Genomic DNA, 24,977 nt, shown 5'->3' with positions numbered 1-24,977 from the left:
AATTGATTCTGAAAATTTGGATTGTGGATCACTGGATCTGAAATTCTGTTTATCACTTCATGAACTGTTTGATATAATATCTTGGAAGCTATCAGTATATATCTCAATAAATACAAAAATGGACATCTTGCTCTGTAGTGAACGTGATCAATTGTGAATTTAGTGTTTAGATGGGTGAAGTTGTCTCCAGTATTTAGGTCAGTTTGTTTTATTTACTTTTCATTTGCTCTGGTACTCCATAACACTTCTTTGACTTTTATAAGCATATAACTTAGAGGTTGAATAAGTCCTTAAAAAGTCCACCGTTGTATTATTTTCCTAAAGACCAAACCTTGTGTCTTTATGCGTGAATATGAATTCTGTTCTGATTTTGTATGGTTTTGTTTATGCTTGAATCTGAAACAGCCCCTGTTGTGATTTTCATTGGCTTACGAAATTAGAAATCTGGATATAATTAAGCATGTGTAGTACAACGTTTGAGTGGTTCCAGGAAGTTATTTAAAAAAGCAGTTAACACCAGAAACTATGAATACAAACATAAGTTTATTTTACTTCGCAAAATATAATGTGAGCCTAAAGGCTTGATGATTCCTTGTAATTTAGCATCCAATTTTTCTCCATTTAGCCTTGTTATGTTCGATGACTCAAATTTGAGTAAATATTCAAAGCTGAAGAAAATTTTGTTGTTATTTTATGAAGTTATCAAACTTCAAACCATAATGATATGAATATAATTAAGCATCAAACAAATATAATCTAGTCTTTCATACACCTTAAATAGAATATACTTATGTTTATGTTGTTGCATTGTCATTAATAATTTAATATAATCTAGTCTTTTATACACCTTAAAAAGGATTGCAATTTTACAGGAGGAAGTCGCCAAAGGACATCACTCCCAATTAAACAGCAATCTGGTGTCTACAATAGACTTAGATTAGTAAATATGGAAGTTCGTTTGTCCAAAGAAAGTATACAATAATCTAGAGAGGAAACAGCCCAAAATTAAAGCTAGTCATAAATTAAAAAGCATAATTCAGAGTGCATTTTGTCTGTGGCAAATAATATTTTCAGAAGCAAGAAGACTTATTAAAGTTATACATCATTTAATGAAAGTCAAAGTTACATGGACTCTGTTTTCAACTTCTTGGAAGAGGAGATGGAGTTATCTGTTTTTGTTTTGTTTTCAATCTAACTCTCAAAGGTAGTCTTTCCATACAAACAAATGTGGTGTTAATGATTCGATGACCATACTTCATAGGATGTCCCTTGATGAAAACCAGAAGTTCTCTTTCTATTTGGGTTGAATCAAGTCTAGAAAACAAGTAAATATTAGAAAAGAAGCCAGATAAGTTGGAGTTTACAAATTAAGTATTCAATTTGACAATGAGATAACGTAAACCTTTAAAAGGTTTTGTAAAAGCAAAACAACTTTGCAAATCCAGGTTATGAAGAGGTTGAGCGTAGTTTGAATGACTGAAAAGATGCTGCACATAAAAAGCATTAAAGCTTCAACGTTTGATCTTTTATTTTCTATGATGCTTTCATTACATCCACCAACCTTTGATCTTTTATTGCTTGGCTGTAAGTGTACACCTTAAAAGAAAAAAAATGGTAAAATCCGCAGTCAGTAAGCATATCCATGTTAACAACCAGATATTGAGACACAAATGAACTTGTGAAAATATGTACTTGTGCGGTTGTACGGAGATAATACATAGAGAAAATTTGTTTGAACTTGCTGAATTAGTTATTTAATATAGGCATAACTAACTAAAAGATCTCAAAGGAGAGGGGCGTACCTTCCTAGTCATTTTGTAAGTATCGGTCTATCCATCGGTCTATCCAGAATGAGAAGCAGGGTATAAGGGAAACGTGAGGCCAATAGGTGCCTCCTCTACTAACCCTTTCTTTCAGATTTGGGCATCCTTCTATACACAATAACATAAGTGAAGGCAACAACTTCTCTGGTAAATCTATCGTCTTGGGGCAGTTCTCAATGAAGAGACGTTGGAGGGAGGTGAGGTGTTTCAGTCCCGTTGAAACCGATTCCAGTTTCTCAAATCCATCAATGCAAAGAACAGTAAGAGATGAAGGTAAAAGATGGGAACATTGATCAAAGTTTTTCACATCATCATATGGTCCGCCATGTAATATTAGGTTAACAAGCGAGGTTGGGAAATTCTGTGGGCCCCACTCTGAGATGGGCTTCCTCAACCCTCCTATATTAAGTAAACACAATTTCGGTGGCCACAGCCCACGAGGAAAGGAAGCATTCATACTTGTACACTTTTGTATCTCTAGATGTGTTAAAGAGGAAAGATTCGGCAACTCATGGTCGGGAAACGACTCCATACTTGGACACTCTGATATTGTCAACATGGTGAGGTAAATGAAACAATTCAGTTCATTAAATGACTTCAGATTTGGCCAATTATGTATATCAACTGATACAAGCATCCGCTTGTTTGAGTTGATAAGCCCCCCAGTCTTCTCTCCTCCTCCCATCTCCTTTTCCAGTAGTTTCTTACAATCCCAAATGGTAAGTGACTTGAGCTTCTGCCCTCCTGTTGGGAAGGAGACGGATGTAATTGAATCACAACGTTGAATATTCAAAGCCTCCATGCTCTGGGGACAACTGCAATGCTCCAAGCTTTTACAATCCCATACTCTCAACCACCTAAAAGATGTTAGGCTGCTCCAACTATTATCCTCCTCTTTCTCCCTTAAACGAACCAAATTTTCACAGTCTCTTAACTCCAACTTCTTTAAATTCATAAGAACCTTACTTGCTTGTGCTTCTGATTCCCACAAGTATCTTATTTCATCACACCCTCTGATTCTTATTTCTTCAACTGCCCCAAGATACCCTTTCACGCCTCTCCACAGTTCGTCGGTAAGCCCTGAAATATCATCTATTTCCAACTTGGTGATTGATGAAGCTACATCAACCAGGCTTTTCAATACATCATGACCACATTTTCTTAGTTTCAGAATCCTTAGTGAAGGCAGTGTTTCAAGTGAGAACTGAACCAGATTAGGACAAGCTTCAATACGAAGCTCTTGAAGGCAAGGAAACGCCCAACTATTTGATGACCATACCTCCCACCCCTCCATATCCTCAAAACTTAGAATTTCTAATGAAGGGAATGCACAACCAGTCCCAAGTAACTCCAAACCTACAACCTTCACCTTACTCACCTTACCAATAAACAGCTCCTTTAGTGATGGTAATTGCCCAAGTCTTGGTAGAGAGGTACATTCTTCACAGCCATCTATCGACACTCTAGTCAATCGACGAAAGGAGGGATCCCCAACCCAATTTGGAAACTCTATACCTCTATATGACTCAATTCCGAGTTTTTCTAGAGTGCCATTATGAGGCTTCAGCTCATTGAGGATCTCCATTTCATGAGTTTCCGTTCGAAAAACATTAAACTCAGAACCCCAATCCAACACTAACTCAGTAAGCCTTTTCTGCGAGAAGTTCGCCTCACGTGCGTCCATTTCATTTTCCACATTTCCCAGCCCCTCAATAAAAACATTCCCATGGAGATTTTGCAAGTTCTTAAGCTTGGTTATTGTGAAGCCGGATTCACCTCCAATAATGATCTTGGAGAGAGTCTGTAAACTTGTCAATTCACCAATCCCTAAGGGCATCTTCTTCAAAAGCGGAGTATCCCTTATGTCAAAATGCTGCAAATTTTTAAGCTTTGAGAAGCGCTCAGGCAACTTAACTAAATACTTACAGCCAAAAACAATCAACGTCTGTAAATTATAAAGATTGCACACATTTTCCGGTAAATGTTTTATTTCAGTGTTAGATAGATTAAGATACCGCAAGTGCTTCATACTCCCAACGACTTCTGGTAACTCGCTTATGCTAAGATTAGTGAAACTTAGGACCCTTAACAATGGTAACTCCTGAAGTAAGTCATTCAAGACCTTATTTGATAAGTAAAACGTCTTCCAACTTGCTACCACCCCAACAGACAACGCTAAAAATGTTCTCAAACTTTTAGCTCCTTTGAGTGGCTTGAGCCTTTCGTAAGCCATGTACTCCTCACAAATAAATGACATATGGCGGTGCTTTTGCAAAACTTCCTTCCTGCAATACTCCATATTAATATCTAACCTTAAAAAAAATTCTCCAGCAACAGACATGGCCAAGTCATTCATTAGGTCATGCATCACAAACAACGATTCGTCGTCAGACGAATGTTGAAAAAACGATCTTGACAGCAGCTCTTCAAAATATTCGAGACCCAAGCGTTGCATGGACTTGCTTGTAGTAGAGTGGTGCAAAAACCCTTCGGCCATCCACAACAGAATCAGCTCTTCCTTATCGAACAAATAGTCCTTGGGGAACAAGGAGCAGTATGCAAATAACTGCTTCAAAGAGGCAGAAAGATCATTGTAGCTCAGTCTAAGAGCCGGAATTATCTCATCTCCATTTCCTAACCTCCAAATCTCACTATCAAACAACACCTTCCATTCTTCCTCATCTTTTTTCGTCCTCAATAACCGTCCAAGTGCTCTTAAAGCTAATGGCAAGCCATCACATTTTTTCACAAACCCTTCACCATAGGGTTTAAGTGTTGGATGTGAATCAAAGTTATCTACACCTAATGCATGTTGAGAAAATAAACACATAGCATCACCATGTGTTAGACTCCGTAGTGGATCTACATGAGGGTAACCCAACTTTCTAAGCAACTGCTCTTTCCGAGTTGTCATAATAATTCTACTTCCAGGAGACCCCGCAAGAAATGGGCCCACTAACTTATCCCAATCATCATAGCTTTCGGACCATACATCATCTAACACTATTAGAAATAGCTTGTCCTTAAGTTTCTGTCTAAGAGCTTCTTGAAGCAAATTTAAATCTGTGAATTCCTTGGTTTCCCCGGTCACAGATTGATAAATGACTTTGCTTATATTAGAAATATCAAACTCATCAGAAACACAAACCCAAGCCCTGACCTCAAAGTGATCCTTCACTTCCTTTTCATCATATAAAAGCCTAGCTAAAGTTGTTTTACCTACACCACCCATACCAACTATGGGCACGATGCTAAAGTTTTGATTAGACGATTCATTTTTGCCCCCTAACAAGTTTTCAACCAATGCCTTCTTATCACCTTCACGTCCAATTATACCGCGTTCATCTACCAAACTGGCTTCATATCTTTCAATTTTTGGGTTTTCATTTGTTATCACACTCAAACCAAAATTATTTTTTGCCTCTATCAGTTCTTGTAACTTGGTGCCTATATCATCTAACTTGGCATGCATCCTATAACTTAATGAGAAATTTGTGCAGCAAGTTGGGATTAGCTTTCTTACCTTGCTGCTGGTGGATCCAGATTTCTCAGTTAGCTGACTTTCCATAGCTTGGGTAGCCAGATCATCAAGTACATCGTCTATGTCGTAAGCCAAATGTTGGAGACCATTCAGCCATTCTTTTACAGCTTCATCGGTCAGCTCCTTCCGAGAAGCATCATAAAGGAGATTTTTGATCTGGATTAGTGACCTCTTCAGTCTCTTGAGCTCGGACTCAATTCCCTTGGCACGAGCAATCTTGTTCAAAGCTTCAGAGGCCAGCTTATCAAAGAACAATGAAAAGAAGGCGGAAACAACAATTTCAGCCATCGCTGCAGGTAAAATGGGAGCACTTTGTATGTATGTATGGTGGGGATGCAAATAAAATGAGTGCAGGAAAAAGAAGGATTCAGGCCATTCTTTATAGTGATTTCAATCATTGTTCAGGTCAACACTTTATAATATCTTTTCCACCTCCTAGCTGGCTGCCAAAATGCAATTAATCACTCGTTTACTCAACAATATAGAATTAATGGAGTGGCCATTAGGTAATGTTTAACAACTCTTTAATAATTTGAACACTCTTTTGCACCTTCTAGTAGCAGCCAGCACATGTGAATCAACCCCTGGACAACATAAACAGGGAGAATGGAATTTTTTATTTTAAACTATTTTAATAATCAGCATTTTTCCACATATCCAAAAACCAACATATGTTCAATAATGTTATCTTCTCGAAATCAACCATTTTGTAGACTAATTCCAGTCATTCTGTAGGACGACATGTTTTATAACGATTTTACACATTCCAAGTAGCTGACACCGTCTTTTTGGTATTTTAAAATGAATCATACATATATATCGTATTGCTAAGTAAATTTGTAATCATAAAAAACACATACTAATTCTAGCTCAACTTGTTTATTTCATTTTACTTTTTTCTTTTATTAACGGTCTCATATGTATATTGAAAAAATTTACAGAACATATCTGTGTGTATGTCTCATTGCCAGATTAAAAGGTATTCGTCTTAAAATGTATTGAAGCAAATGTTTCATCGTGTATGTATATATGTATATCTCCATGTATTTCTCTGCCTATCGAAGCAAATTGACTTTTCATAGGCAAAGCAAATAAAGTTTTTGACCTTTTTGTTATTTTTATCAAGTTCCAACAACCGTTTTGAGTTTCTTCGCTCACTGATCGTCAGTCTAAACAAGTTTCTGGTTGGTGGTTTTACATGCACGTTATGTATTTGATAAAATGCCTGAGTGAACTCTCCAAACAAGAATGATGCAGGTTAAATCCATGGTTAGGTCATAGGTAGTCTTTTGGCGACATATTAATAATTTATTTCCAATCAGAGGTACATGTGATCTCTCATTGACGTATTAATTTTCCACCCTCTAAGCAAAACCTGGAACAAGCTTTCATGTTTTTTCGTAACATGTTTGCTCTCTATGATGAAGTCAATGGTGGTTGTGGACGAATATGATCTTCAAGTTGCAAAATTGATGGATTTAAGTTGTTTGATCTGTTTGATGAACCATATTTAGATTCTCCAGAGTTTAAGCATAACAATCTGTTTCATTTCTATATCTATATTCATACTTAACTTGCATAGCCTGTTTTTATCTTTCGGCTGCAAAATAGTTTCATTGCTAATGGCTAGTTTGTAGCTTATCTACTTGACCATATTAATTCTGAAAATTTGGATTGTGGATCTCAAGTTCTGAATATCTCTTCATGAACTGATTGATATGAAAATGGACACGTTGCTCTCTAGTGAACGCGTTCACCATTATAACCACTATTCTCAGTAAGATCTCATCTCTTAAACTCCTTCATTGTCTCTAATCTTTTATACAAGCTATTTGCTATCTTGATTGTCAATTGTGAATTTAGTGTTTAGATGGGTGAAGTCGTCTCCACTATTAAGCTCAGTTTGTTTTATTCACTTTTCATTGGCCCTGTAACTCAATTAACACTTCTTTGATATTTATAAGCATATAATTTAGAGGTTGAATTAGTCCTTAAAAAGTCAACAGTTGAATTATCTACCTAAAGGGCAAATCATGTGAACGTTTGGTCTGTATTTATTATTAGTGAATGAATCTTTAATATACTTTTGTACATTGTAGCTGGAAGTTGATAACTTGCAAGTTAACTTCTCTACAATTGATATAAAAAGGAGTAGGTAATATTTTGAAGGCTAAACAATTTTAATATTTATTTTGCACCTTCTAGCCACGACAGCTGACAACATGAGTATCAACCACTGCACATATAAAATGTAGTAGATAACTTTTGATGAATGAATGATTTTTTATATTATTGATCAACATTTTGCACAATCAATTGATTATAGTTAGAGAAACCAAAAATGAGCCTCACTGGCCCTTTAATTAACCAGTCGCAGGCCCAAGCCGAACTTTTATTGTCGGGCCTCTAATAATCCGTTATGGGCCGTATCAGGGTATGATCACAAAATTAGTAACAAGCGATGGTGTAACTCCCTGTTATATTGATCTTAATAAATAAAATTGTAAACAAATTTATTTAATATAATTTAGTCAAAAAATTGTTATGTTTGATGACTCTCTCATTCGAGTAATTATTTAAAGCTGAAAAATTTTTCTTTTTAATTTATGAATTTATCAAAAATAATTAACCATGAAATATAGTCTTTCTAGACAAAGACATATGAATTTATCATATGACTACATATATGTTGTTGTAAGATATGTTGTTGTAAATGTATTTTTGTTCTCATATTTCTGTATAAAACAATTCTTCATAAATTGTGTTATACTTAATGTTATATGTACACATTCTGTTAGAATGATTGATATAAAATACAATTCTTATTATTCGTAGAGAACAAACAAAAACACAATTCTTATTATCAAAAGTACTAGAATGTAACTGTTGATTATAATATACATAAAAAAACAAAAACACAATTCTTATTATTCGTAAAGAATTAGTGTTTATAAATTTGTTTTACTTATTGATTAATCAAATATTCCATTAGAATTCTTGTTATCAAATTCTACCAGAATGCTAATTTGTATTACAATATACAGATCAAACATGAGCAAAATAAATTTACTGTTATTATTATTACATATATTTTTACAGAATAAGATTGTGGTATCATGATACCGTGGTATAAATATGTCTATATTAAGTTGTACGAGAATATATAGAACAAATGTGTGAAAAATAAATTTATTGTAGATCTTGTTTCAAATATTCTCACAGAATAACACTCTTGTGATATTAATTGATTTCTTAGTATACGCGGTTATGCCATAATAAACCAGAATAACACTCTTGTGATATTAATTGATCTTGTTTCAATAATTTTTTTTTAAAGTTTACTGAATTAATTTATTAAAAGTCTAATTTAAAACGCAGGATGTGTTGAAGTCATATCTATGCAATTTATTATATTTGGAATTTGAATATGTCAAATATTTACAATATGATGATGAATAATACGATTTTGTGTTGATTCTTATCTTTACAATCTTTCTAAAAATTTTAAAAAACCAAATATTTGATAACAATGAATACAAATATAACGCATTTTTAGTTACATATCAATTACACGGTTTCTCCTTTTTTAATATGTACTGAATTGGATCAAAGTTTGTAATATTGAATTTATTTTGCTTTCCCCAATCAACTGGTGTTCAATCGTGTTGTTACTTATCTTATAGATGATACGGTATCAGCTGGTGACGATCTTATTCATGATCAACATGAATATCCTAAGGAGTATGAAGATTTCGGGTTACGGGATCATGATTCTCTACATAATGTCGAGTTTCAAATATCTGAGATTAGCAATCTAAATTTAGGTGAATTTACTTTATAAGTTTTTTATATTTGTTAATTTGTATAATAATAATATTTAAATTTTATATTGTTTTTTGCGATATGGCGTAACTTGCACTTGCAAAGATGAGGATCCATTAGAACACATTGAAGATCACATATATGACAGTTCCGAATATCATTTCGGTGATTCTAGTAATCATAACCCAGGTGATGTATTTTAAGTATTTTTTTCGTTTTTATATATATTTACGTATCCATTACACATACTCTAATTAAAAGATGCAGAAAACGAATTCGAGTTCAATGATAATGAGGCAGATTATACTATAGACGATGATAACATTGATATTCAGAAAGGTTAGTATATGAAATAGGAAAAAGTTTAATAAACTAGATTAATTCTTTGCCACTTTTTTAATTTTTTTTATGCAGAACAATCTCATGTTACACATGATTATGTTTCTCCTGGTGGATCATTGTATTGGATTCCTGTTGTTTCAGACAACATCAAACCTAAAATCAATTCAATTTTTGATTCATATACAGCAGCATTATCAATGTATTACAATTATACATCATTAGCAGGCTTTGATGTCAGGCTTGGACCATTTAGAACAACAGAATCCGACATTACCACTCAACGACATTTGCTATGCAATCGGGAAGGTAAACCAACAACCGCTAAAGTGGATACTTTGGACCCTCAACATAATAAGATTCAGAGAAGGAAAGACTCATTTAGGTGCGAATGCAAAGAGAAAATTGTTTTATTCTAGTACATGGTACTAATAAATATAATGTTGTTGAATTTGTCGAGCAACATAATCATAAGTTGTTTGGTAAGGACAATATGTTTTTGTCTCGTACAAAGAGGAAACTTGATTATTCACAGGAGATCTTTATTCATAACTTGTCAAAGCAAAATATTGGTGCCTCAAGAGCACATAGATTGTATTCCGGACTTCAGGGTGGTTCTGACATTCGAGGTGGGTTGGTTTCTGATTTCAAGAACAGTACGAGAAATCTCAATTCTTACATAAGTGACAGGGATGCAAAATTCCTTGTAGTGAAGATGCTAGAAAGGAAAAAAAATATCCCAAGTTTTTCTTTCGATTTTAAAGTTGTTGAGAAAAAAATTGAATTCGATTTTTTGGGCTGACGAAACTGCAAAGTACAACTACAATGCTTTTGGAGACGTTGTTTCTCTAGATGCCACATTCAGCATGAATAAGTATTTTTAAATTTTGCAATTTTTTCACATAATTTTTCTTGCTTCCAATAACGCTTACCAAGTTTTATCTTTTTAAACAGATATGATATGGTTTTCGTACCTTTCACTGGGATAGATAATCATAAGAAATGTGTGACTTTTGGTGTTGGACTTTTGAGTAGAGAAGATGCTAGTTCTTACTCTTGGGTGCTTAGAGCATTTTTGAAAGCATTCAAAAAACAACCTACGCTTGTTCTTACAGATCAAGATCCAGCTTTAAACAAGGTTGTTAATGAAGTATTTCCAATATCAGCACATAGGTTTTGTATGTGGCATATTACAAAAAAACTTCCAAACAAGGTGAATATTTTTTTGATATTCAACACAAAGTCACTATGTTTACCTTGTTAGCACATATTGTGTGACAACCCGAAATTTCTATTCTGTACAACCATTCAATTCAATAGAAGTCAGAACAGTTTCTGATAACTTTCAAGCTTTTTGGAATAGGTTTGAGTGTTTATAAGTTAGTACTTCAGGAGATAACAAGAGAGAGGATGCCCTAGGGTTTATTGTGCAACAATAATGTCCCAAAACTCCAAGAGTTTGGAGTTTACGGCCTAAACAAAGGTGTTTACGGCCGTAAACCCTAAAAGGGGGTATAAATATGACACTTAGTCATTATTTACCACTTTTCACATTTTCAAGATCCAAAACCCATTTCTCTCTCAAGTATCATCCGACTTTTCTTCAAGATCTTCAACTTTGTAAGTGTTTCTATCCCTAAAAAGTTGATATATTACTTAATCTAGTGATCTTACATGATTCCATCCGTGAAATCATTCCAAAAGTGTAGATCTTCAAGCTTCACCAAGAACACCAAGAACACACACTAGTGTTCTTGGACTTTTAGCACCTTTTCAAGCTTCTACCTAGTAAGTACTCTTACCTAGGCTTGTTATAAGACTTGTTACACTTCCTAAACATCAAGAAAGCACCCAAGAAACTCAAGATCAAAGGTGTTTACGGTCCAAGAACACCTTGGACCGTAAACCCTAACAAAGGGGCCAAAGTAGCCCTAGTCCCTTACCAAGCCTTGGAAACCAGTCTAGACCCTTTCCTTATTGTGCTTAGTACTTGAAAACATCAAAAGACCATAAACCATTTGGGTTTACGGCCGTAAACCCAAAGAGAAATGGTCCAAGGACCGTAAACTCCACAAAGGAGTGAAATGGTGCCCTAAACTCTTCCTAAGGCTTAAACATGAAGTAGGAATGCTTCTTATGACTTGTAGAGCTTCAAAACAAAACATGGTCAAAGTACCATGAGTTTACGGCCATAAACTCATGGGTTTACGACCGTAAACTCAAGGGGTGATGGTCTCAAAACCGTAAAATCCAAAGGAGTTTAACCTTGAACCCTAAACTCAATAGCAAGGTCCTACCACCCTTAGATGCAATCCTTAGCACTTATAGCACTTAAAACAAGTGTTTTACATGTCTTAGGATGTCTTAAACTTGGTTAATTAGTTGTTTTATGACTAATTGAATACATATATGTGTTATTATATGTTAAATAAGATCATTGTGCGTGTACAAGTCTTCACTTGACACCTAGCATCCTAAAACATTCCGTTCATCCAAACCACTCACTATAGGTGAGTTCATACCCCTTAATTAACCTTTTAAATGTTTTTAAATGCTTTTATGGGGGGAATACAAGTTGAACTATTATAGTTATTATATCAATCACATGTGATTAATAACTACCAAACAAGTGGATTTCTTACTTTCAAACTGTGTTGCCAAACTGTTTTACTTCAAACTGTTTTACAAACTCCTTTTCATATCAAATACTTTTATTGAACTCTTTTAACTTATATCCTGTGTATCTATATAAATATAGTTATATAAGTAGGATTGAAAGGACTTAGGACTGATAGCCTACCTTACTTCCTGTTCCTTGTTTGGTTGTGGACTTAGGGTATCAAGGTTATTTGTCCGAAGGTCGTTTGAGTCCTAGTTATATATTATGTATATGTATATAGATATAAAAGGTTCCTTATTTCATTCAGTTCAATACCTTTGGGTAGCAAGGGTATACACACATGCTCATACAGTTAAACATTATTACTAGTAAACTACAATAGGCGTAGTTTAGGAAGTTACTAATACTATTGCTAGAACAATGAATCATACAATGAGTCAGTTCATACATGAGTCAATAACAAACAAACAATAGATACTATGATGAGAAACAAACAATAGAATACTATGATGAGAAACAAACAATAGAATACTATGATGAGAAACAAACAATAGAATACTATGATGAGAAACAAACAATAGATACTATGAAGAGAAACAAACAATAGATACTATGATGAGAAACAAACAATACATGCTAGACAGGGAGAGAACACACAATACAGCTAGCACATACATATACTATAACATTACTACAGTTATGTGAGCCACCTAACGGGGCATGGCACTACCTGTCATGACCGTTTTTGTATCCAGAATCTCCTTAATTGGGGAGCGTATGAGTTTGTGTATAGATCTATACTGGATTGACTATCCTACACCTTGCTGCTCGCTACAGTGGGACTTACAAGTCTACGGGTGCCAAACGTCATTTCTTACGACGTCTTACATCGTCGTTTTACTATAGAGTCGGTAGCAGGATACAGGCCGATCACATGGTACTTTAAATAACAATTGGTTTAAAGTAGTTAGTACATCAGTAGTTACTTAATACAACACTACAGTACTATATCATTTTCCCATTACATTTACTTTGTGATATTCACACAATAAACAATAATGTAAAAACTATATTTTTGGTTAATGATAGTCAGAATTGGGAAAATACACACTCTTACAAGAGACACACACACAGATACTAGATGCCTTGGTAGAAGGCTACTTTTAGTAGGAAACATAGGGTTTTCTAGGGGAGTTCAAACAATTACAAACTTTTACAAACTTATACAATTACAAGCTTACAAACACTTTCATACAAATACAGACACTAATATACTTATGATCTCACCAGCTTTAAAGCTGATAAACTCTTTCAAAATAACTTGTATTCTCAGGTCGCCAGTAGATAGGTACCGGAGCCAGGTTTTGAGAAGATGGAGCTCGTTCAAGACTCCTCTTTTATTTTGATGTATATTTTTGGTGTCTATATAACTTGACAGAACACACTTGTATGAAATTATATTATTAATGCAATGGATGATGTTGTTGCTTGTTTACTACTTTGCATTGTTGTGATACTGTACATGACGTCCTCCGCCCCCGAACGTTTCCGTCGTTCTCGGTTTTGGGGTGTGACAGATTGGTATCAGAGCATTGTTTATAGTGAATCGAGTGTATCAACCCATAATAGATATACAAACTATAAACACAGCGGGATTAAAATACTCTGATAAAGAGTTTATACTTTTAAATAATAAAATATTTAACCAAGTATACATACCTTCATTCATACTAAAATCAGTGTCACTAGGACAGAACAAAAGTATTATGATTGTTGGACAGCACAAGTAGACTTAGAGACATATAGTCAAAGCTGGGAAGATATAGCCTGATCAACTATATTATCCGAGGGTTGACTAGCATGTGCCTAAGTGTGGTTGTGAGGTTGCAACAAGTCTAAAAATTTACCAACACTACTACAATGAGAACAGTAGAACAGAACATAAACTTAAAATACTATAGGAGTATTTTGTGTTACTATTAATTACTTATCTGAGAATTAAAGGTCTTTATTAGTATATCAATAGTTGCTGAGTGGATACTCTAAGGTTATATGTGTCTAGGATATCATAGACTTAGAATCCGTGATCTTTGCTTTACTTCCTGTTCCTTGTTTGGTTGTGGACTTAGAGTTAGGGTCACTTATTCGAAGGTCTATCCTGTCTTGATTACATATGACTGGTATGCACTATGAAAATGTTGAAGTGACTGATAAAGATCATCTTATAATTATCTAATTAGTTCGTCTATTTAGTTATTTCTTTATCCTTTTCTCGCGTAGATTTTATGGCTGGATTCCATATCCCTGGAGACCCGTACTATCCCAACCACGGCAATGCAGGATGCCTTGCAGAAGAGCCAGAAGATAATCACCCAATCCCATTGGATGATCACGTAGCTGAAGGCTTTTCTGAGGATTCTGACTCAGAGCCAGAAGTCAACAACCTACCCCCAGCTGCTCAAGACCCAAACCTGAATCCTCGTCCAACATTTCAAGGACCCATACCTCTGTGGGCCACAAACTTGAATAGATGGAGTCAGGAACAGGGTCAACCTATTCCCTACAATGGAGACAGAAGCTACTACAACCTCACCGAGGGAGGTTCGGCTGACAGGGTCCTACCCATAATGGTTCGTAGAATTGCTCGGAACACCGAGCAAGGTCGAGCGGCTATCGAACGAGTCGTAGAGATTGACGCCAACTCTGGCGTTAACACAGTCCGCATTCGCCAACTAGAGTATGCTCATGAAAGGACTCAGGTCCGCAATGCAGTCCTGCAAAGAGAACTTGCTGAAACCCAAGTTGAAGTCAGGGAACTTCGAGCTCAGCAAGCAAGATCTGATAGGCGCGTGAGGGACATAGAACGTCTTCTGTCAAATTCAAGAACTCATGCTAGTAGTTCTCGTCGCCGTTAGGGTCTCATCGACTTCTCTTTTGGATATAACCTAGTATGTGTAGAAACCCTAGTTTAATTTCCTATCGTTGTAAATCTTAGACCTGTTAGGTCTTGATTAGGTAGTAGTCTGTCAAAATTTTCCCATCTTGGTTGATGTAAGACCTACCTCTAGGTCATTTTTCCGAACTCATTACATCTGTAATTCCAGTATTACTGACAGATATCAAATCTCATGGAAATTATTATCCAATTGCTATCATCTGCAAGTACTAGATCATCCTTCAATTGTGCTGTTGGACTATGGAGAGTTAGTCCATGAGTCATTCTCATCCATTTTCCTATTAAGTTCTTATCAATATCTTCATCTTTGTAAACTTATAGTTGAAAGATGCCTCCTCGTAAATCAACAAGACGCGATCCTCCCGCACCGATACCACCTGCTCCTCAAATCAATACGGCAGCTCTAAATGCTGCTGTAGCTGCGGCTGTGGCAACAGCCATGGCACAATATCATTCGACTGGTTCCACATGAGGAGGGACCCCTGTCCTATCTACTCATGGTGAAATTCCTGTGCGCTTGAGAGAGTGCTCCTATAAGGACTTCACTAACTGCAAGCCCAAGTCCTTTAGAGGGACTGGCGGAGTCATTGCCCTCTCGCAATGGTTCGAGAAGACCGAATCGGTTTTCGAAATCTACTCCTGTCCAGAAGGGAGCAAGGTCAAGTTCGCCGCTTGCACCTTTGAAGACAAAGCCCTGACATGGTGGAATAGCCATGTCAAGTCACTATCTCTAATAGTGGCTAATGTTATGGGTTGGGAAGCTCTGAGAGAGCTGATGATTGAGGAGTACTGCCCAAGAGGCGAAATACAAAAGCTGGAGGAAGAACTGTGGAGCCTGACCATGAAGGGCTCCGACATAGTCTCATATACCGCCATGTTCTATGAGCTGGTGGCCCTCTGTCCCAACATGGTTCATACTGAGGGAAAGAAGATCGAGAGATACATATGGGGGCTGATGCCACCATTCCAGGGAAATGTTTTGGCTTCAAACCCCACTACATTTGATAGTGCCAAGCGATTGGCACAACGGCTTATAGACCATGGGGTTCGTACCCCGGCTGCAACAACAACCCTGGCCATCTCAGAACCCGCCAGAACTGCTGATTCCAAGCGGAAGTTCTGGGATGACAAAAAGAAGAAGAAAGCTGCTAAAAAGCAGCAGATCGTGGCAGTACATGCTGCGATAACACCTGCCACTGCTGCTGCTCCGATAAAGCAGTACGCTGGAAGATTTCCCAAGTGCAACAAGTGCAACTTCCATCACGCAGGAGCCTGCCGGGAAATGCAGTGTTTGAACTGCAACAGGAAGGGGCACACTGCCCGTTTCTGCAATGCTCCGGCGAGGCCAATCACCCAAGTCCCCGGCACAGGAGTGGGCCAACCTTGCTACGGTTGTGGCGAGGTGGGCCACTACAAAAGGAACTGCCCGAAGGCAGGGAATGCCGGTGGAGTGGGAAGGGTTCTGGCCATAGGCCACGAGGAGGCGGTTGCCGACCCCACAGTGGTCACTGGTACGTTTCTCCTCGATAACTCTTATGCATGCATTCTGTTTGATAGTGGAGCGGAGAGGAGTTTCGTGAACCAAAAATTTGCTCATTTGCTTAAGCAAAAATCACGAGCACTTAAAGAACCGTTCACTGTAGAAATGGCTAATGGAAAGACAGAGAGCACTAGCAGTATATACATAGGGTGTACCCTAACACTAGATAGCCATTCATTTTCGATCGACCTCATGCGGGTCTCAATTAAAAGTTTCGACGTCATTATCGACATGGATTGGTTGAGTCTTCATCGTGCCGACATCATGTGTTATGAAAAGGCTGTTCGCCTTAATCTGCCGTCTGACGAAACTCTAGTAGTTTATGGCGACAAACCCGGCACGAACCTTCGTATCATCTCGAGCATTCAAGCTCAGAAATTCTTGCGAAAGGAATGTCGCACATTCCTTGCTCATGTGGTCGATGTGAGCCAAGAAACGAAAGACATTCAGAACATTCCAGTAGTACGCGACTTTCCCGACATCTTTCCGGAAGAACTCCCAGGATTACCTCCGCAACGTCAAGTCGAGTTCAGAATCGACTTAGTTCCAGGGGCTACCCCCGTAGCTAAATCACCCTATCGTCTAGCACCTGCAGAGATGCAAGAACTGTCCTGTCAACTTAACGAACTGCTCAACAAGGGCTTTATAAGACCAAGCTTCTCACCCTGGGGAGCTCCAGTCTTGTTCGTCAAGAAGAAAGATGGATCGTTTCGTATGTGCATCGACTACAGGGAGCTCAACAAACTGACCGTCAAAAATCGTTATCCTTTGCCTCGTATTGACGCTTTATTTGACCAACTTCAACGGGCAAACTTCTTTTCAAAAATCGATCTAAGATACGGATATCACCAACTACGAGTGCTAGGGGAGGATGTTCCGAAAACAGCCTTCCGAACTCGTTATGGGCACTACGAATTCGTAGTGATGCCATTCGGATTAACAAACGCGCCCGCAGTATTCATGGATTTAATGAATAGGGTGTGTCGTCCTTACTTGGATCAGTTCGTCATCGTCTTCATCGATGACATACTTATCTACTCTCGTAGTAAGGAGGAACATAGTCAACATCTTCGTCAAGTCTTAGAAACACTGCGTTTGGAGAAACTCTATGCGAAGTTCTCGAAATGCGAATTTTGGATCCGAAGAGTCGAATTCTTAGGGCACGTGGTTAGCGAAGAGGGAATACACGTGGACCCTTCCAAAATTAAAGCCATTGAGAACTGGTCAGCACCGAAGACGCCTACAGAAATTCGTTAATTTATAGGCCTAGCTGGCTACTATCGCAGGTTCATTCAGAACTTCTCCCGCATCGCGAAACCTCTTACAACCCTGACCCAGAAAGGCGTGGCCTTTGACTGGGAAGAGAAGCAGGAAAGAGCGTTCCAAACGCTCAAGCGAGCCTTGTGCACCGCGCCAATACTATCCCTCCCTGAAGGGATAGAAGACTTCGTTGTCTATTGTGATGCGTCAAATCAAGGGCTCGGATGTGTTCTGATGCAGCGAGGTAAGGTCATCGCCTATGTCTCGAGACAGCTGAAGACACACGAGGTCAACTACACCACGCACGATCTTGAGCTAGGAGCAGTTGTGTTTGCTCTGAAGATCTGGAGACACTACCTGTATGGTACAAAAAGCACTATCTTTACAGACCACAAAAGCCTACAACACATATTCGACCAGAAGGAGCTCAACATGAGACAACGACGGTGGGTCGAGCTACTCAGTGATTACGAATGCGAAATTCGTTATCATCCGGGTAAAGCCAATGTAGTAGCTGACGCCCTAAGTCGGAAAGAATATTTTGGTCGTAGAGTTAAATCACTGACCATGACTATCCATTCACACTTGTCCACACAAATTAAGGAGGCTCAGCTCGATGCCTTGAAACCTGAAAATGTGGCGGGTGAATCCCTGAGAGGGATGGATAAGAACTTGGAGGTTAAGGGTGGTGTAGCTTATTATCTCATGGATCGGAACTGGACCCCGAAACTCGATGGTTTCAGAGACTTGGTCATGAAAGAGGCACACAACACTCGTTATTCTGTCCACCCGGGTTCAGATAAGATGTATCTGGATCTAAAAAAGTTATACTGGTGGCCTAACATGAAAGCAGAAATTGCTACCTTCGTGAGTAAATGCCTTACTTGCGCCAAGGTCAAGGTCGAATACCAGAAACACTCCGGTCTACTACAACAGCCGGAGATACCGGAATGGAAGTGGGAGCGGATTACTATGGACTTCATAACCAAGTTACCCAAGACAACGGGTGGACTTGATACCATATGGGTCATCGTCGATAGATTGACCAAGTCCGCACACTTCCTGCCTATCAAAGAAACAGACAAGATGGAGAAACTTACAAGAGCTTACATTCGGGAGATTGTACGACTGCATGGTGTTCCCATATCCATTATCTCGGACATAGATAGTAGATTCACTTCGAGGTTCTGGCAGTCGTTACAAAGTTCCCTAGGAACTAGGCTGGACATGAGTACAACCTACCATCCACAGACCGACGGGCAAAGTGAGAGGACTATCCAAATCTTGGAAGATATGTTGCGAGCCTGTGTGATTGACTTTGGGAAAGCATGGGATACTCATTTACCCCTTGTCGAATTTTCCTACAACAACAGTTATCACACGAGCATAAAGGCTGCTCCATTCGAGGCCCTCTATGGCCGAAAGTGCAGATCCCCTCTGTGCTGGGCTGAGGTGGGTGATACCCAGTTAGCTAAAGGACGAGTTCCTGAAAGCACTCTCATGGGTCCGGAGATCATTCGGGAAACGACAGAGAAGATCGTTCAGATTCGTGAACGATTGAAAGCCTCTAGAGACCGACAGAAAAGCTACGCTGATAAACGAAGGAAACCGTTGGAATTCCAGGTGGGCGACCGTGTTCTATTGAAGGTCTCACCCTGGAAGGGCTTAATACGCTTTGGAAAGCGTGGAAAGCTAAATCCAAGGTACATAGGGCCTTTCGAGATTCTCGCAAGAATCGGCCCTGTAGCTTACAAACTTAACTTACCACGCGAACTCAGTAACATACATTCTACTTTCCACGTCTCGAACTTGAAAAAGTGTCTGTCCGACGAGACTCTTGTAATCCCACTCGACGAGATCGAGATCAACGAGAGCCTCAACTTCATGGAAGAACCTGTAGAGATCATGGACCGGGAGGTCAAGCAAACGAAAGAAAGCCGTATCCCAATAGTGAAGGTTCGCTGGAACGCCAAGCGAGGACCAGAATTCACTTGGGAACGAGAGGATCAGATGAAACTGAAATATCCTCATCTTTTTACTTAGTTATTTGTAACTACTTAGTTGCATAAACTCTAATTTCAGGACAAAATTCCTTCTAACGGGGGGATGATGTGACAACCCGAAATTTCTATTCTGTACAACCATTCAATTCAATAGAAGTCAGAACAGTTTCTGCTAACTTTCAAGCTTTTTGGAATAGGTTTGAGTGTTTATAAGTTAGTACTTCAGGAGATAACAGGAGAGAGGATGCCCTAGGGTTTATTGTGCAACAATAATGTCCCAAAACTCCAAGAGTTTGGAGTTTACGACCTAAACAAAGGTGTTTATGGCCGTAAACCCTAAAAGGGGGTATAAATATGACACTTAGTCATTATTTACCACTTTTCACATTTTCAAGATCCAAAACCCAGTTCTCTCTCAAGTATCATCCGACTTTTCTTCAAGATCTTCAACTTTGTAAGTGTTTCTATCCCTAAAAAGTTGATATCTTACTTAATCTAGTGATCTTACATGATTCCATCCGTGAAATCATTCCAAAAGTGTAGATCTTCAAGCTTCACCAAGAACACCAAGAACACACACTAGTGTTCTTGGACTTTTAGCACCTTTTCAAGCTTCTACCTAGTAAGTACTCTTACTTAGGCTTGTTATAAGACTTTTTATACTTCCTAAACATCAAGAAAGCACCCAAGAAACTCAAGATCAAAGGTGTTTACGGTCCAAGAACACCTTGGACCGTAAACCCTAACAAAGGGGCCAAAGTGGACCTAGTCCCTTACCAAGCCTTGGAAACCAGTCTAGACCCTTTCCTTATTGTGCTTAGTACTTGAAAACATCAAAAGACCATAAACCATTTGGGTTTACGGCCGTAAACCCAAAGAGAAATGGTCCAAGGACCGTAAACTCCACAAAGGAGTGAAATGGTGCCCTAAACTCTTCCTAAGGCTTAAACATGAAGGAGGAATGCTTCTTATGACTTGTAGAGCTTCAAAACAAAACATGGTCAAAGTACCATGAGTTTACGGCCGTAAACTCATGGGTTTACAACCGTAAACTCAAGGAGTGATGGTCTCAAAACCGTAAACTCCAAAGGAGTTTACCCTTGAACCCTAAACTCAATAACAAAGTCCTACCACCCTTAGATGCAATCCTTAACACTTATAGCACTTAAAACAAGTGTTTTACATGTCTTAGGATGTCTTAAACTTGGTTAATTAGTTGTTTTATGACTAATTGAATACATATATGTATTATTATATGTTAAATAGGATCATTGTGCGTGTACAAGTCTTCACTTGACACCTAGCATCCTAAAACATTCCATTCATCCAAACCACTCACTAAAGGTGACTTCATACCCCTTAATTAACCTTTTAAATGTTTTTAAATGCTTTTATGGGGGGGGGGAATACAAGTTGAACTATTATAGTTATTATATCAATCACATGTGATTAATAACTACCAAACAAGTGGATTTCTTACTTTCAAACTGTGTTGCTAAACTGTTTTACTTCAAACTGTTTTACAAACTCCTTTTCATATCAAATACTTTTATTAAACTCTTTTAACTTATATATTCTGTGTATCTATATAAATATAGTTATATAAGTAGGATTGAAAGGACTTAGGACTGATAGCCTACCTTACTTCCTGTTCCATGTTTGGTTGTGGACTTAGGGTATCAAGGTTATTTGTTCGAAGGTCGTTTGAGTCCTAGTTATATATTATGTATATGTATATAGATATAAAAGGTTCCTTATTTCATTCAGTTCAATACCTTTGGGTAGCAAGGGTATACACACATGCTCATACAGTTAAACATTATTACTAGTAAACTACAATAGGCGTAGTTTAGGAAGTTACTAATACTATTGCTAGAACAATGAATCATACAATGAGTCAGTTCATACATGAGTCAATAACAAACAAACAATAGATACTATGACGAGAAACAAACAATATAATACTATGATGAGAAACAAACAATAGAATACTATGATGCGAAACAAACAATAGATACTATGATGAGAAACAAACAATAGATACTATGATGAGAAACAAACAATACATGCTAGACAGGGAGAGAAAACACAATACAGCTAGCACATACATATACTATAACATTACTACAGTTATGTGAGCCACCTAACGGGGCATGGCACTACCTGTCATGATCGTTTTGTATCCAGAATCTCCTTAATTAGGGAGCGTATGAGTTTGTGTATAGATCTATACTGGATTGACTATCCTACACCTTGCTGCTCACTACAGTGGGACTTGCAAGTCTACGGGTGCCAAACGTCATTTTTTACGACGTCTTACATCGTCGTTTTACTATAGAGTCGGTAGCAGGATACATGCCGATCACATGGTACTTTAAATAGCAATTGATATAAAGTAGTTAGTACAGCAGTAGTTACTTAATACAACACTATAGTACTATATCATTTTCCTATTACATTTACTTTGTGATATTCACACAATAAACAATAATGTAAAAACTATATTTTTGGTTAATGATAGTCAGAATTGGGAAAATACACACTCTTACAAGAGACACACACACAGATACTAGATGCCTTGGTAGAAGGCTACTTTTAGTAGGAAACATAGGGTTTTCTAGGGGAGTTCAAACAATTACAAACTTTTACAAACTTATACAATTACAAGCTTACAAACACTTTCATATAAATACAGACACTAATATACTTATGATCTTACCAGCTTTAAAGCTGATAAACTCTTTCAAAATAACTTGTATTCTCAGGTCGCCAGTAGACAGATACCGGAGCCAGGTTTTGAGAAGATGGAGCTCGTTCAAGACTCCTCTTTTATTTTGATGTATATTTTTGGTGTCTATATAACTTGACAGAACACACTTGTATGAAATTATATTATTAATGCAATGGATGATGTTGTTGCTTGTTTACTACTTTGCATTGTTGTGATACTGTACATGACGTCCTCCGCCCCCGAACGTTTCCGCCGTTCTCGGTTTTGGGGTGTAAGTCTTACATCAAAGACTAAAATGGATGTACTGTACATGACGTCCTCCGACTCATCCTCCAAGATCTCCTCGGGATCCTCCCTGAGGTTGGGAAAGTGAGGATCTCCAGGGTGGTGAAAACATGCCATGGCGTCTGTACGAGAATATATGCACAAGAGGACATATGAAAGTTTCATAAAATTTTAAAATACTCCTATAGTATTTTATGTCTTTATGTTTTGTTCTTAGATCCTTTTGGTTTATAGTCGATAAGTTTTAGATTTGTTGTCCACCTCGACCACTCCTAGACACATGTTGGTCATATCTCGAATAAATATAGTTGATCAGCCTATATTTACCCTAGATATGATTACATAACTGTCTAAGTTTAATCGCGATGTCCAACTCTTCTAAATACTTCTTATTATAACATTATTTTCTAATATGCATGTATGTATGTACACTTTTTATAAAATACTTATATTTTGAAGTATACTTTTAGTTAGAGTGTTTTAGTCCCATTGTATTTATAGTTGTATATCTTGTATGGTTAGATATGCTAGTTCACTATAAATAATGCTCTGATACCAATCTGTCACACCCCCGAACCAGAACGGCGGAAACGTCCGGGGGCAGATGACGTCATTGTATAGTATCATAACAGTTGAATATAAATGAAACATAGAAACCCATGCAACATACATTGAGAATACAAACTTACATTGTTTACAAACTGTATTTGTTCAAAAGTTACACAAAAGTGATAGAAAAGTACAAAGTCCAAAATGCAGCAAATCTAGTTCTCAAAGACTTAGGTACCTGCTTACTGGTTCCACAAGAATACAAGTGATTTTGAAACAAAAACGTCAACATTGAGTGTTGGTGAGTTCATAAGCATATTTGTATGAAAAGTTTTGTAACTGCTTTGTTTAAAAATGGTTTGTGTATCTCCAGAAAATCTGTTATTTTCTATAAAAATGAGTGGTAAGTCTTACATCAAAGACTAAAATGGATGTATGCATGACATTTGTTTCTATTACTTGTAATTGTAAAATGTATGTTCCCAGAAAATCCAATATTTCCTAATGTATGAAAAACTGTAGCGTTAAAAACCCTAAGACCAGAAATGTAACCAATACTATACTGAAAAGTAGTATGCATTTTTATAATTTAATAAAATCAGTGAAGTGTAAGCTTCCCGTAAACCAAGATAGTATTGTTAATACCTAAGTGAGTTATTATAACCATACTTGATGTGACTGTTATGCCTGTACGACGTTCTTCAGGCGTCAGAATCGGTAAGATATTTGTCACCCTAGACTGGCCTGTCTAGCTGTAGTGAACAGCTCAGGTGTGGGGTTGTCAATCCCCGTATAGATCTATACACAACTATCTCGCTCTCCCTCCAGGAGACTCTGGTTATAATGCATGACTTAAAATGTACACTAGGTAGGTACGGTGAAGTGAATGTCTCACTAGAGCATTAACGAATTTACGCGAACTATGACTCCCTTTTATTGTATAACGAAGTGGTTTCACTATTTGAAAATTTGTGACAGTTGTTTTATGACACGCGTTTTATGAGTTTCATGACATACATTTTATAACATGTGTCTTATGACACACGAACTATACTGTCATCAATTTGTTTTGTATACCATTTTGTGTAAACTATTTATAACACTTTATATAACTGGTCGATAGTCAATATGTCAAGTAGTAATATATGTTGGAAAAATAGCATAATATTCTTGTGTTCAACCCCGTCAAAATAGGGACGACAATGATTACGACCATTTTTACTAGAAAAGTTTATTTTTAGTAAAAATCACCAAAAATTTGTAGTGTTGTATATCTCGTATTTTTGCGGTTGAACTTCCGTAACATAAAATAGTTGAATTTTGTCATCCTTACCATATAGTTCATGATTTTTATAAAAATAAACTATATGGTGACTTCAACATATTGTACCTATATAAATTTTACTTTATAGAAGTAGTACATGTAAATAGCCAAAGATCAAATATTTTTGGACTTATATAAACATATGTTTTTGTTATACTTGTGTGTATATATATATATATATATA

General features: G+C 37.3%; 1 protein-coding gene across 3 annotated transcripts; it reads right to left on the bottom strand.

The window, feature by feature from the left end:
- Window positions 1–1,002: 1,002 nt before the first annotated feature.
- On the bottom strand, window positions 1,003–5,818 carry LOC145167554 (putative disease resistance RPP13-like protein 1). Of its 3 annotated transcripts, XR_013741228.1 has the most exons (4): window positions 1,803–5,818; window positions 1,562–1,596; window positions 1,403–1,487; window positions 1,003–1,314 (listed from the first exon to the last, which is right to left on the bottom strand). XR_013741228.1 is itself a non-coding variant. In XM_079086776.1 (2 exons), exon 1 carries the CDS (start codon window positions 5,650–5,652, stop codon window positions 1,807–1,809), a length of 3,846 nt encoding a protein of 1,281 aa, XP_078942902.1. In that variant the 5' UTR covers window positions 5,653–5,817; the 3' UTR covers window positions 1,003–1,596; window positions 1,803–1,806. The 3 variants fall into 3 exon arrangements, 1 of the variants encoding a protein (XP_078942902.1); XR_013741227.1 differs by having other exon boundaries at window positions 1,403–1,596; window positions 1,803–5,817; XM_079086776.1 differs by having other exon boundaries at window positions 1,003–1,596; window positions 1,803–5,817.
- Window positions 5,819–24,977: the final 19,159 nt, after the last annotated feature.

Source organism: Lactuca virosa, chromosome 3, assembly GCF_052849685.1.
Source record: "Lactuca virosa cultivar CGN04683 chromosome 3, Lactuca_virosa_CGN04683_v6, whole genome shotgun sequence".
Taxonomy (NCBI): domain Eukaryota; kingdom Viridiplantae; phylum Streptophyta; class Magnoliopsida; order Asterales; family Asteraceae; genus Lactuca; species Lactuca virosa.
This window is presented reverse-complemented; position numbering and strand designations above follow the sequence as displayed.

Coding starts and splice junctions, on each gene's coding strand:
- LOC145167554 (XM_079086776.1), bottom strand. CDS start 5,652: ATGGCTGAAATTGTTGTTTCCGCCTTCTTTTCATTGTTCTTTGATAAG.